General features: G+C 35.8%; 1 protein-coding gene across 1 annotated transcript in view; it reads right to left on the reverse strand.

Moving 5' to 3' along the window:
- MAP3K21 (mitogen-activated protein kinase kinase kinase 21) overlaps positions 1-15,135 on the reverse strand; it is a 30,529-nt gene extending 15,394 nt beyond the window's left edge. Inside the window, exons 1-4 of the mRNA XM_074220918.1 lie at positions 15,005-15,135; positions 11,325-11,488; positions 10,322-10,497; positions 4,243-4,483 (exon numbers count right to left, since the gene is read on the reverse strand). Coding sequence (XP_074077019.1) covers positions 4,243-4,483; positions 10,322-10,497; positions 11,325-11,488; positions 15,005-15,135 — 712 coding nt within the window. The remainder of the gene's footprint in view (positions 1-4,242; positions 4,484-10,321; positions 10,498-11,324; positions 11,489-15,004) is intronic.
- Between the last annotated feature and the right edge of the window lie 527 nt (positions 15,136-15,662).

Consider the following 15,662-nt stretch of genomic DNA (forward strand, 5'->3'; position numbering starts at 1 on the left):
GTAGTGACCCATGTCAGAGGGAGACAGAACTCCAAATAACAAGATTTTGGATCTTTTGAAGCATAAGTATCTTAATATCAACAGTTCTAGAACTGGATCTTTTCTAGAAATGATTTGACTATCTTAAAATGTGTGGGGAGGTTTTTATTTTAAGGATTCATACCCTCCCTCTTTAGTTTTAAAGATATTTAAACTTTCAAAAAAGAAAAATCATCTTGCTGTTTACCTATTGTACATTTCAGGCATTCCACACAAATTGCCATCGCTTATAGAGGATTGGAAAGAAAGGAAGAACAAAAACAGATGGAGATGATAGGTTTATAACAATTCAGCACCATCTTGTGGACTGACAGTAAATAGCCATGGTGACTTTTAGAAAACAAAACAATTTTCTCTTAGAGAAAAAAAAGGGAACACAAATCAAAAGCCAGAAAGTGCCATGGAGATCATTTAAATATGGGAACAGGAACCCAAAGAAAGAAAGTCACTTGCTTGTGATCATGCAGGGAGTCAGAGGAAGGATTTGAACCCTGGTCCTCTGACTCCAAATTTACTCTGCACTATGCCATGCTGGAGCTGATTTAGATTTTTAATTATAGTTCAATTAGGACTCTTTTCAAGAGCCATCCTGCAAGTAAAATTCTGACATGCTGATATATATTGATCAAAAATATTTCCTTCTTTCCTCAGATAAGAGACCCCTGAAGAATGATCATGAAAAGAAAAAAAAAATCCCATATGAACTTAAGTCTATCTTTACCTTCTCTGCGTATAAACCAAGGTATACTTTAAGAAGAAAGCAAGTATACTGAGTTATACTTCATTATTCTATGAAGTTAAGATTATAGACTTGTATTGGCACATTTTCACCTTTTATATAAAATGTTTTTAAAATAAACGTTTTTCTAAGATTACCCAAAGGAAACACAGGATGATACGGCATTGAAAGGGATCGTGGGGGCAACTAGGTGGCACAGTGGATAGAACACCAGCCCTGGATTCAGGAGGACCTGAGTTCAAATCTATCCTCAGACACTTAATAATTACCTAACTGTATGATCTTGGGCAAGTCACTTAACCCCACTGCCTTGCATAAACAAAAAAGGGATCTTGGAGGTCATCCCTTTCAATGCCCTCATTTTTCCACTATGCCAACGTGTGTGTTTGTGTGTGTGTGTGTGTGTGTGTGTGTGTGTGTGTCAAAGTCAACATATTTACTTGACTGAAATATTCCTACTAAATATCTTCAGATACATTACAGAAGAATGCTGCAAGGACAGGGAGATAAAAGACCTCATCTTATTAGTCCACTAACAAATTTTTATTATACACTTATCTGGCAAGTACAATTCAAAGCACTGAGGATATAAAGAATGGTGAGAACATGAACATTCTAAGAAGAGAAACAGCATGTAAGTTAACTATGCACATACCAGATTGATGAGTAAAGGGTAGGTCATTTGGAAGGGAAAATCCCTAGAATCAAGGTAGGCAGGGCCTTCTGCCAAGGGGGGTGGGGGTGGGAGGTCCTGAGCTATGTTTTACAGGGCCGTGGAGGCTAAGAAGCAGAACCAAGGGAGTAGGGGAGGCAGCCTCATACAAAGCTGTGGAGCCCACAGATGAAGCATCATGGATGACAATCAGGCCAGGCGGGTGCACCAATGGGCATGTGGAGGGGAGTAAGTAAGACCAGAGAGGCTAGAAGGGGTTGGGTGATAAAGAGCTTTTTTTTTTTAGATTTTTTTTTTCAAGGCAATGGGGTTAGGTGGCTTGCCCCAAGTCCACACGGCTAGGTAATTGTGTCTGAGGTCGGATTTGAACCCAGGTACTCCTGCCTGACTCCAAGGCCAGTGCTCTAGTCACTGTGCCACCTAGCCACCCCGATAAAGAGCTTTAAACAAAGCAAAGGACTTTATATTTGATCCTGAAGGTAATAGAGGCAAGTTAATAAGCTGACAAGTGATAGATTAAGACCTCCGCAAATAAGAAATCATCCTGGCAGTGAGTGAAAGATAGATTAGAACAGAGAGAGATAGGAGGCAGGGAGACCAACTTGAAAGCTTTTTGTAGTATTCTGGGGATGGCAATGAGGTCTAAACCAGGTGGTGGCTCTATGAATGCAAAGAAAAAGACAGTTAAGAGAGAAGTTGTGAAGGCAGAAATGTCCAGATTTGGCAATAGAGTGGACATATGAAGCAAGGGGGAGATAACAGTTGAAGATGATACCAAAGTAACAAGTCTGTGACTGAGGAATAATAGAAAAGTTGGGAAGAGGGAGGGTTTTAAAGAAATGAAAATATGTTCTTGTTTGGACATATGTAGTGTTTGCTATGCTGTGGGACAGACCGACTGAATGCTGTTGACATCCAGTTCAAGACATCAAAAAGGCAGTTGGTATAGTAGGACTCAGAAGAGACTCAAAGCCTGGGTATAAATGGATATAGGAATAAATCTGCATGGAGAAAATAACCGAACACTAGGAGCTAAGGAGATCATCAAGTGAGTTGGACTAGAGGGAAAGGAGAAGAGGGCCCAAAGTAGAGCCATGGACAATGTAAAAGCTAGGGTATGTGACACTGATGAAGAAAAGCCCCAAAAGAGAAAGGGCAGTCAGACAAATAGAACAAGAGCTAAGAGAAAGGAATGGTGGAAGGAAAGTATAGCCAGACAAGGTGATCAACAATGTCACATGCCATGGAGAAATCAAAGAATGAGAAAATGAGAAAAGACCCTTCAACTTGACAATTACAAAATCGTTAATATTTTTGAAGAAGTCAGATTATAAAGGGTTTACAAAGTCTTGTAAGACAGTGAAAGAATCAACAAGACAGTGAAAGGGAATGCCTGGAAAACTTAAGGACACAAGAAGATTTGGAACAAGTGTTAGGGAGAGGACAGTGAAGTGATAATGAAGGTTCCATTAAATAAAAAAAAAATTGTAGAAGATGCCATCAGCACAGTTTCTAAATTCTCTCCAGCTCCATTCAAGAGAAAATGAATAAAAGTGATCACTGAGTCACACACTGAGGGCAGAAGGAAAATATCCTCTATGTTGATAAATAAATCCCAATCAGCCACATAGTCTTAGTAATATAATTGAGCAGCATGTACCTCAAAGGAGAATAGTGATTTTAGGAGGCAGAGGATCTAGAAGTAGGAATGGAGAGCAAATAGTACTTTCACTTTCCCACCATGACCAGAGTTGGGAGTATGAGAAAAGTGTGACCAGTACAGGAACGAGTGATCAGTAAAGATAAGTCTTTGGAAGGGAACTATGTTTCTATGAAGGTTAGGAAGTTGAAGGTATGAAAGAAGTTTAAGATGAGTCTAAGGTTGAGAAGACTGATGCAGCAGCAAGAAAAATAGGAAGAAGGAAGAAAAAACAAAAAAAGAAAAATAGGAAGAATAGGGTTGTCATATCCAAGAGTTCAGGATCACTAGGATGGGGAGACTATTCTAAAAAGTGAACAGTGAGCCCAGAGAAAATATCAGTAGTTGGATTTTTTAAAAAAAACTTTTGAATGAGATAGGAGAAAAGAATATTCAAGATCTTCCTTTGATGTTTGGCCTCAAGGCAAATCAAAATGTGGTTCTTGAGACCCAAGAAGGCTATTCTCAAAACAGTAGCAGGTAGAGGTCACTGTGCCTTGCTTGCCTTATTGCAACATGGGGACGGTTCTGTAGAACAGGAGATATAAAAGTGTTGTCCAAAGGGCATTCTGAGGCAGTCATCTGCACAGTTTCCTCCAATCCTCTTTATGAAGCAAAAGAAGGTCCAGAACACTTGTCTACCTGCTGCTACAGTTAACAGCTGGCAAGAATGAGGGATCCAATATTCAAATTTAGGTCATCTCCAAATCCATCTATCTGTTGTACCACACAGTGTCACCTGTCTTAAAAATTCACCTTAAAATACTACAAAATTTCTGTAGTTGTTTGAAGGTATGCAATCAACAAATAGGTAACTGTTAATGGATTATTTGCTAGAATGTTGAAAAGGTAAGGAAATATATCCAACTTTAAGATTTAAAAGTCTTTTCCCCCTTTCTCTTTTATGTAATAAGATTTATTAAAAAAAAAAAACCTGATTCACAAAACTGTTTAAATGACTTAAATATGCCAAAACTGGGTCAAAGATCAAGGGCATTTTTAATCCACCATAAGAAAAATTTCAGATAGACTTGTTTTTTCCCCTTCAAATACACATAAAAAAATTTATGAAAATTAAAATTAAAATCACACCTGAGGGTAAACTAATCCGATGTCCATCTTTCAGTTTTAAACGGCTTCTCTTAAATTTTCCTTTCCTCCTTTTTACATTAGGCTTTTCTTGATTTAATTGGAATATCAAAATATTAAGTTCTCGCTCTAAAACATCAATCTCTCTTTCTGCTAGTTGTTGTTCACGCCTCTTTAACAATTCTTCCTGAGACTTCTGCTGAAGAGCTGCTCTAGTTAGCTCCTCTTCACGGGATCGCAGTTCCTAAAACAAAACAAAACAAAAAAAAAACCATGTGTGTGTATACAGATATGTCTATATAAACATGATTAAGGTAGGAAAAAATATATTTCTTATCTTTTATTTATCCACATAAGCTACTATTTCTGCCAAGAAGCCTTATCCCATTGCAAAACTGAAATGTTGAAATATCTCCCCCCCCACTACATAGTAATTTCAGTCTTCAAAGGGCAGATCTCTTTGTAGGTAAGAAAGTCAGTGCTAAGACTTTTTCAGTACATAATTATTAACTTAGGCTAAATCCAAATGCCTCTGCACAGGCTCAGTCTTGCTCTTTGAATTTCTCTAATATATTCAAACTCTCTTCACCTGGTCCCTCTCATGCAGGTGATAAATACCAAAATAGTTCAATGAGTTCCATTTTAAATAAACACAATAGCAAAACTCTAAACTTACAAAAAATAAATTTAGGAAATTATTCATATAACAAAAAGATTCTTTACAGAGAGACTGGACTCAACAAAACTTCCTTAGCTGTTAGCAACTTTATGTTCATAGAACTACTTTCTGAGAAAGGAAACTTTTTTTTTTAGGTTTTGCAAGGCAAACGGGGTTTAAGTGGTTTGCCCAAGGCCACACAGCTAGGTAATTATTAAGTGTCTGAGACCGGATTTGAACCCAGGTACTCCTGACTCCAGAGCCGGTGCTTTATTCACTACGCCACCTAGCTGCCCCTAAACTTAAAAAAAAAAATATTTATTGATTTTTTCCAACTACATACAATGGTAGTTTTTGCCATTCATTTTTTCTGCAAGGCTTTGTTTTACAAGTTTTCTTGCTCCCTCCCTTCCCTCCTCTCCTCCCCCTGACAGAAAGCAATCTGATATAGGGTTTACATTTCTTTTTGTTGTTGTTGTTGTTTTTGTTTTTTTTAGAAAGGAAACTTTTAAAACAAAAGTGTGATAAGCCTGATCAATCAAACACAGAACGCCTCAGAATTTCATATATAAAATCTGAGAAAAGGAAACACTTACATTCAAAGTTCACCTTTATTTCCAAGTCTTTATGTGTTAAAACAGAAGATAAAAATAAAATTCCATTGAAAAAATTTATGATTTACTAAAACTACTTTTGAAACACTGTTTCCTCTCTTAACTTATGCACTCTGCTTTGGTCTTTAGCTAGGACATTAATACTCCCTTTAGTGCTATACCATTTTACTTTCTTTTCTAGATTACTCCACTAATAAATCAAGTACTGGCAGAGAAAGTAAGAAATTTATGAGCTTCCATTTATTCAGCTCCAGCCACATTTCATCTTAGAACAGTATATTAAGAATGTCTTTTTTAGAAACCACAGCTATCTTTTCAGATGAAATAATGGTCATATTCATTTTCAGATGTTATAACTGTAGCTACATACTTTGTATTATAGTTTCTCATACCATAGAAACAGGTCACATTTTAAATATGCCCCCCTGTTTAAGGAATGCAATTTGTGGAAAACCACATTGTATAATATAAATTCCCAGAAAGAATTAAGACCTGGATAAACTCAAATATGTCCCCTAAATCCCCTGTCCAGAGAATATTTCCAGATTTAAATAGAAATCTAATTCTAAATCTTCACAGAAAACAATCCCAGAAAACTCTGCTCTAACCAAAAAAAAAATAAAAAATTAGTAGTAAACTAACACAAAATAAGTTTCCTAATTTACAACAATTTACTCTTTCTTGCTAGAAATTTACTTTTTCATTACCAAAGGGGAAAGTGTAGGGAAGGGGATTTCTCAACAGATAATATAAATAAGCTTGCTGGGCCAGAAGGGCAAATTTACTTAAAATACTTTAAAGTACTCTAGCTTTATTCAAATGACTTCTAGGTATTTTGTACCTTGACTTCTGGGTATTTTGCACCCATCTACCTCTAGGAATTTATTAATTCAAGTTAATATCTCTACTTAATAACACTTTGATAAATGTTAATTCCTGTTTATGAAATAATTTCTTTAAACATTCATTTTTGCAATGCAGATTCCCCCCAGTTGCTGCAAGGTAGCTCAGTTTCACTTCAAAGGATTTTAGTCAGTTTTTTAATCAATTCAGCATTATTTCCTCATAACAGCCAGAAGACCTGAGTTCCAGTCCTGCCTCTGACTCATAATGGCTGTACAATTCAGAAGCAGGTCACTTAAGCTTTTCAAGGTTCTAATCAACTTTCTAACATTATAAATTGCAGAAAAGGTTCCTACCTGTACTGGGAGAGGAAGTTTCTTTGTCTGGAATGAAGTAACAGGTCTAATACCTACTCTATCCCTTCTACTTCTCCCATAGTTATTGACTAGAAGTGTTTTTGTCATTATTTTAGTATTAGATGTAATATAATAGAACTAAGTAGAGAAAGGACTAAAGTTTACTTTTTTCCCAGTCAGTTAGTATTTGAAAGAAATAATTTTTTAAAGTCCTGAACAGAGGAAACGTCCTCTAAAATTGTGCAAGTGTGTTATGAGAAAGATTAGACAGGTAAGAGGAAGCAGAAAAGGCTTACCTTTTTCTGAAATGAAAGACCCTGTGAGAAAAAATTGCTTTTTTTTCCAAAACTCTATTTAAGAGAAAATAGAAGATCAAAAGGTAGGGGAGGAGGTGGGATCTTTCCTCTAAGGGATTTTTAAACATTCAGAAAGAAATCAAAAACCTCTGTGGCTATCAGGGTCTTTTTGAATACTTTCAAATTATAAAGCACACAGAGAATTAATTCTTTTAGTTGGTTAGATTACCAGTAGTAATATTTATTTAACTACTTGGCACCAGTCATTCTAGTAATGGAAAATCCAGGTTCCTGGCAACAGATGTTAATCATTAACAGTAACATTATTTCTCACAGTGGTTCAAAGACAGGTGCATGCCCGCATGCACAAAGACAGACATACACAGATAAGAAGCCAAGAATCCCAGGAGGAACCAGTATCTAAGGAGGTAGTTTACTGAATAACACACAGACTAGAGCCAAGCCACTAGTCATTAATTTGAAGTTTTATAGCTCCTACCTTAATAAATAAATGGATTTTTCAAAAAAAAAAGAGAGAGAGAGAGAGCACATATATGATGCTTTTTATACCAAATGCAAAAGAGGATAAAATTTACAAACTGGAAAAGTACTGTAAATGTTTAACTATAAATAAATTCAGCAGCTTGCAAAATGTTACATTTTTGTTTCATATAATACAACTCAAAAATGAAAAGGCAAAAATACACTTCAAAAATCTAAAAATTAAACAGAAGGCAGATATCTAAATGTGACTTTTAATTTTTTCCTCAAAAGATATATCCAGTCACTTCTTCTATTTTCACAGTCAAATTCTTAGGAAAAGCTGTTATATATACATTATTTCTACTTTCTCATCCACCATTAACTTCTAAATCACTTGCAATCTAGTTTTTTACACCATCACAATTGAAACTATTTTTCCATTGTTACCAAAGATATTTTTATTGATAAATCCAATGATCTTTTTTTTAAGTTCTCATTATTTCTTGACCAGTCTATAATTTTTGATGCCATTGATCAACCCTCTTCTGGATACTTTAACCTCCCAAGTTTTTGTGATATTGCCATATCTCAGTTCTCCTGTTTAACTATTCTTTCTTAGATTTTCTTCAGGTATTATCATCCACATCCTGTCCCTAATGTTAGTATGTAAAACCTAGGACTTGGTCCCAGGCCCTCTTTTGTTACTCTCTATGGTTTCAGTGATCTCACCATCAAATAATTGGACTCAATATCAATGCTGAAAAAAACCTCTCAGAGCTACATCTCTCTAGTGAGCTTCTGGAAACCTTCAAATCTCCAACTTACTGATGGATATCTATTTTGACCTAGATGTCCCACAAGCATCTAAAAGTCAGTCTAAAGTCAAATTCCTCATAGATTCCCTAAATCATCTCCTCCCAGCTTTTCCATTTCTCCTGAAGATGCAATCACCCATATCAGGTATCCACAAATGACTCATCTTCTTCCTTTCCTCTCATTATTGGAACTTGTAGCTGACTCTCAGTGTCAACAGATCAACATTAGAACGAAACAAGACAACCAAGAGACTAAAAAATTATGCTCTCAGTTATGAACACTCTTTTTCAGGGAGAATGAAGAGGGAATGTATGGTAGAGAGGTGTAGGTGAGCAAAGAACTAAAATACTTATGTAGTTAGAAGAACTAGCTGGAGGATGGGAAAAGAAGGTATAAACAAATTTCATGGAACTCAAAAAAGAATGATCATTAAAGGGTGAAGAAATAGTGAAGCACAAGAAACAATCTACTCCCTTCCTATGAAGTATAAGAGATAAGGTTTTAAAATAGAACTAAAACAGAGAAAGAATATTAGTTGAAAAGTTCAAGAACAGAGGCAGCTAGGTGACATAGTGGAAAGAGCAGTGGCCCTGAAGTGAGGAGGGCCTGAGTTCAAATATGACCTCAGACACTTGACACTTGCTAGCTGTGTGATCACTGGGCAAGTAACTTAACCCTGATTGCTTTGCTTAAAAAAAAAAAAGTTCAAGGATAGAAGGAAGTTTGTTGAGAATAGAAAGCAAGGATATCAAAAGAACACTAAAGAATATCCTCTTCCACCATGTCTTCTGTTACTCAGTTTAGAGTAGGAGTGAGAAGAAGTAGGGTTCATTATGAGTAAGAGGTCAAGAAGACAAAAATGAATATATTGTTTGTACCTAATTATAGAAAAATTCTTTAAGACTATTAAATTGCATTGTTGCAAATTTACATTGGTGAAAGAAGTTTCCTCACTACGAATTCCCTACAGTGAAGAAATCATAGGTATGTGCCAAAAACAAAAATAAAAAAAAGAAAGAAAAAGGGTTTTAATATCACAAGATGAAATAAATTTCTTACTGCTCAGTAGTCTAGATATTTATTGTACTTAGTTTAGATTGGTGATATCATAATACATTAAACTTTTTTTTGAAGACTGGATCTCTCCATTTCATGTGATGGAAGTGCAAGGGCCACTCTTGGGCCCAGTCCCATTATGATTTTATGGGAACTTTGACTTACTCTGTTTTCAAGCCAGTATAAATCCTTCCCCACTACCTCCCCTCCTGTGGATTCATTATATTTATGCCAAATTTAGCACAGGTATCTAATCAGTTTAGCACACTGAACTCAGAGCTTCCAAGCTCAAGAGATCCATCATCTTAACTTCTCAAGCACTAACCCGGTTTGCCTGGGTTAAATAGAGTTTTGAACTCAATTAAGTAGGGGTAGAACAAACAAATATTAGTCCATAGAATGCATAAAAATTGTGAAAACATTTAATTCATTTTTTGTTTTTAAAAATCTGTATCAACATGTTTAATATAGTCTTGAAAAGAATAAATATCTCACCTGCATCTTTCCTTCTAGCAGGGAGGAAAGAGAGAAATATATTGGGACATGATGCCAAAAAAAAAAAAAATCAACCAAAAATTTTAAATTAAGAATAAATCAAGTTATCATTTACACCTTTTCCCACTAGGATATCTATTCAGATTAAGAAATTAAACTATGTAAATAAAACTAACTCCCCCAATTGTCCTTTTAATTTCTTGTCTCTTTTTGCATCTCATAATACCCATTCTTAATAGTCTACACATTGTTGTTCTTAAATTTTTCTTTCATGAAACATGTTGATAAATTTACCACCATATTCCATTTCAAAATATGTTCTGATTAAAAGGTTCTGTATGAAAGCTGTGATTAATAAAGCTATCTGGGATTATTGTGGGATAAAATTAATAGAAGTTATGTTTGTAATTTTCTTAGAAATTTAAACTATATACATTCCATGATTAGAAAACTGATTCTACTTACCTTTTCCTTTGTTCTCAATTCATCAAACATTTGCTGAATTTCTAGTTTCCAGTCATCTTGCATAGAATGGAAGGACTCTTGAGGCATTTCAGTCATAACTGCCCCTTCAATGGCAGTCAGCTGTTCAAGAATTAAAGCAAATGATGGCCGAATATGAGGATCTTGCTCCCAGCATTCTATAATAAACCAGAATCACATCAATTCCACAGCTTGGAAAAATTCAGTTTACTTACAAGATTTCAGAACAGAAGGATCACATGTATGATTTAACTAAATGTTTCCAATTTAATATTTGCTAATACTAACCTATTTTTCTTTCTAAAAAAAAATAAACTGATTTTGCACAATGCCAAAGCAGTGTCATATATAATTATTTGATAGTAATGTTGTTATAAATAATTTATTTAATTTAAGGATATAGAATTTTCATGCCATAAAATGAATTTCTAGAATTTGAGCATCTAAGTCACCATGACCTAAAAAATGTGTAGGAAGCCAAACAAAAGAAATGGAAGTTCTACAACCACAAAGCAATCTTTAGGATATAAATTACCAAACAGACTACTGACTAAGAACTGCTAGGTAATTACAAAAGGATAAAGGATCAACCAACCTACATTGTGCAAAGAACATCTGTTGAAATTTTAAAGCAGCTTTTTGATCCTTAGGAGGAATTTAAAATGATAAATTAGGAGTATATCAATATTATGTTAGAATTCCACTATAATTGACAGTTTAATCTATCTAGATGTCAATAAAATATTCTTATAAACTTGAATCAATCCTATGGCTAGATTTTTTAAAAAGGAATAGTTCCCTAAAGATATTGTATCTTGTATCAAAGAGTAGGAACTACATTAAACTAGGATAAATATTGTTATTTGCTTATTACCATTAAGATAGATTCAAATAATAAGCTTAATTTTCCTAACAACAACAACAACAATTTATTTCCATTCCCCCCCCCACGAATTCATAAGACACAGAAGCTGCAAAGAAATACCTTTCATTAGCTTAGCAAATGGCTCAGGACAGGTAGATGGAATGGGTAAAGTAAGCTTATTGACAGCTACTCCATAAGCCACAGCAAGGCCATCAATGCCACGATAGGGAACTTCTCCTGTAAGTAGTTCCCACAGCAATACTCCATAACTACAAAGCAAATTTTAACACTTTGATTAAAATAGTTAAATGAAGCAATTAGATGATGTCTTCCCAATACCTATATAAAATTGGCAATCACACCCTCTCTTTGTTTAATCTCTAATCTCTTCTTATCCACTGGCTTTATTATTGCTACTCAGAATAATGTTCAGATTTCCTAAGATTTAGGAAAAGCAAAAACACCCAAACCTTTCCTTAAACTACCATTTCCTTGGGCTATCTCCAAGATGTCCCTATCTTTTCACAGCCAAACTTCTTAAAAAACCCATCTATATCTCTTAGCTCTATCTCCTAGTCTCTCACTCATTTCCCAGTCCCTTTTAATATGGATTACAATCTTCTCCTGTAATAGGTGTCTTCAAAAAACTTTTGTGGTTCCTTGTTGCCTCTGGGATTAAAAGAAACTGCTTTGTTTGGCATTTAAAACTCTTCATAACCTGAGTCTAGTCTATTTTCCAAGCTAGATATAAATTACTGTCATTTATAAACTATACTTCAACCAAATGGTTCCACTTGCTGTTCCTCTATTCACACAAAATTCTGCATCTCCAGCTCTGTGCCTTTGCACAGCTGTTTCTCATGCCTCTAATGCATTTCTTTCTCATGTCTCACTCTCAGAAGAACTAGCTCCCTTCGGATTTTAGCACAAGTGGCTCCTCAGATAAAGTCTTTCTGATCCCTTCAGCAACTAATCTGCTCCTTTCAAATATTATTTTTTATTAACTTTGTATTTAAAGTAAAAAACAACATAGCATCATGAATAGAGAGCTGGCCTTGGAGGCAAAAGATCTGAGCTCAAATTCCATCTCTGCTCTGTAAGTCACTTAAGATCTCTCAGTAGTCTGGGCTAGTGGTATCAAACTCAAATAGAAATATGGACTAACATGTACATAAGGTTCCCTATAGGCCTCGTGCTGATTTGGAAAACCAAATTGTTTATTATTATTTCTACTTCGGCACATCATTATCACTTAGGAATGACAATCTAATCTGGTTTGGGTCATGCTCGGGAATGTTGTGGGCCTAGTGTTACCTAGAGGCCATGTGTCTTGAAAACTCTCTATGACCAAATGATATTGCTGCCCAATTAATTTCCTTACCAGGAGATGTCTATACTAATGAAATCACAAGTTCTCTCCCTGTCCCTATATTTTGTATTTACTTATAAATGTGGGTGTGTTTCCTGTGATATAACAGAAGTTCCTCAAAGGGAGGGGCCTAGGTGGTGCAGTGGATAGAGCACCTCTAGTCAGGAGGACCTAAGTACAAATCTGACCTCAGACACTTAATTGCCTAGCTGTGTGACCTTGGGCAAGTCACTTAACCCCATTGCCTTGTAAAAAAAGGCAAACAAAAAACAAAAAGGAGAGGCCATTTCATTTTTGTCTCTGTATCCCTCAGTACTTAACATGGTGTCTGGCCAATAGTAGGTACTTAGACTTATTAACTGATGGATTAGACAGAATGTTAAGACTTAGCAAATAACTAGCTATAAGGGTATATTGCAAAGCTAGATGAGAAATAGGGATGTTTAGAAGATTGGTAAGGGGAAGGAAATGAGTTTCATTTAGAACAGGTTGATTTTTGAGAACTGAAAGAATATCTAGGCTGAACTGTTTAGCAGAAAAGCTGGCAATGTAGGCCTATATTTGGGAAAGATTTTGGATATAAAGATAAAGATTTGAGAGTCATCTCTAATCTTAAGAGACACACACAAGGTTTAGGGAAGGATGATAGATGATGATCCAGCAAAGGAGAATTAAAAAAAAAACACAGAGAGGAAAAATCCAAGAGAGCCTCTTTAAAAACTAAAAAAAGTATCAAGAAGAATGATTTTTTAAAAATTCATTTGATCTGATAATCAAAGAGATCAAAAAGATTCATAGAAAGAATAAGTAGTATGGGTATGATCTAAAATGGTACAGGAAGGATGGAAAGGTTTCAAGAGTGAAATGTTAAAGATACAGAGAGAAACAATTCCAACGAAAAGAAGAGGGGGAGGTTATCTACAAGAAAATGATATGGATGTGCACAAACAGGGAATTAATCAACCAACTTTTTTTTTAAAAGGACAAATAAAATATTCACAAGAGTAGAATATGAGCATACAAACATTCAATAGGAAGAGTGGCTAGAAAGCTAAACTTAAAAGAGAAAGAGTTGGTAAAGAAAGTTAAGAAGAACAAGAGAGGTTTACTTTTTTCTTCCATAGTTACACTGAGGAAAAGGAGAGAAAAGAGGGGTTAGGATTGTCACTTGGGGACAAATGGGATGACAAATGAAACTAGATGGAAAGACAAAGTTATGAAACTATGCTTCTGTCTTCTCTGCCGGGACTGCCATTTTTTGGGATAGAAAACATAACTAATAGCTAAGAGAAAAGTGATGCTGAAGACAAGTAAGTACAGAATAAGAGAAGATCTTAGCAGCCTTTAAAGAGTTTAGGTCTAAGTGGTTCATTTGAAGGTCATAAAACAGCTCTCAGATTCACATCCCCTTTTCTCTCTGATTGCTGAGACATTCAAAGAGCTTTAAAAAGAATGGAGAAAAGGTGGAAGTGAGAGAAAACAAATTTCTGTAAATGTTTCTTAAAAACTTAAAAATAAGACAGGTTGGGGAAAATGCTATAGCTATGGAATGTTGTATGCATTTTTAGATGAGGTCACTATTGCTAGTTTTGTTTGTGTTTTTTATTTTGATGTAAGGGAGTTCTCACTGGAGGGAATAATCTAGAAATGTTTGCAATGTAAAAACAAACATCAGCAAAGTATTAGAAAAAGAAGCTGTATAAAATAGGCTTGATGAGTTTGAATTTCTTTAGTATTTTTTTAAAGGAAAAAATTTAAAAACAGTAAGTCAATAAGCTTTGCCTTGATTCCTAACAAAATTCTAGAAAATATTATTTAAGAGATGGTAAAGAAAGAAGTGCTCAGAAAGAACTAGAATAACTTAATTTCCTTTTTTTTGACAAGGTTACTAAACTGATAGATCATGGAAATGATGCAAATGTACCTAGATTTTAGAAAAATATTTAACAATAGCTGGTACACTATTCTTATGGGAAAGGCACATGATGTAGGCTCATTGTTTAACTGGATGGGGTCAGAAGTAGAAAAGTCAAATGTTATTAATGGTTTAATATCAACTTGGAAGGAATAAAGGAGTCTGTGTTTGGTCCTTTACTGTTTTATTAGTTTTTTAACAGAGTCAGATAAAGACATCATCAGCATGCTTATCAAATCTGCAGACAACATAAATCTTGGAGGGATAACCAACAGGTTAGAATCACATGTGTCCAACCTGCACAAAGTCCTCTTTAGCCCATTTCTGTGGCCTGCTTAGCAGCTGGGTTCAGTTGGTAGTGAGGGTTGCATTGTATTCATGAATGGGGAGTAAATTGTGTATGAGAATGGGATGCAGAGTTAAGATGACTGTGAAGAAGAAGCAGGAACTTCTGGAGCTCTACCAGTAACTCCCCCAAATACCTTTGAATGAAACTATTTTTTAGCCCAATCTTACAAGATTGGAGGTAAAGGGCTGCTGCCATAGGGTGTCAGGAGCAAAGACAGTGAAGGGCTAGCCAGTAGAATTGGTCCCAACAATTCAGAAAAAGGTAGCAGAGCAACAGGGTCAGTGACAGTGGTGGCCATTTCTGAACCTCAGTCCAAAGACTGCCAAGAACTTAGAAGATCAGTAAGAACAATCTGTGTCCCCAGGGTAAGAATGGAGCAGTCCCTGAGGAACTAGGGACAGCAGCAGCAGCTTCTGGAGCTCTCAATCCCTCGATGAAAAGGGGATCAGAAGGAGATTACAGGGGTCTCTTTGCTATCACTGAGGTGGGACTCTATTACTTTGCCCATAATTGAATCTGGGTTACAGTCTCAGGAAGAGGAGTAAGTAGTAATACAATGCAGCTGCAGAGGAGCAAGGACCCTTCTCACAGTTCCAGGGAAGAAAGGATCCTTGTGGCCACCCACACACAGACCAGAGCATAGGCCAGAAGAGCAGTCAGAAATTGTGTGTGTGTGTGTGTGTGTGTGTGTGTGTGTGTGTGTGTGTGTGCACGCGTGCATGTACCACCTTGGAAGAACTGAAAACATACAGCTCCCTAGAAGTATCTCTAATAACAGCTGCCCCCCAAAACCCCCAAATCTTGGAACAGTGTGCCCCTCCGCCC

Source organism: Macrotis lagotis, chromosome 2, assembly GCF_037893015.1.
Source record: "Macrotis lagotis isolate mMagLag1 chromosome 2, bilby.v1.9.chrom.fasta, whole genome shotgun sequence".
Classification (NCBI taxonomy): Eukaryota; Metazoa; Chordata; class Mammalia; order Peramelemorphia; family Peramelidae; genus Macrotis; species Macrotis lagotis.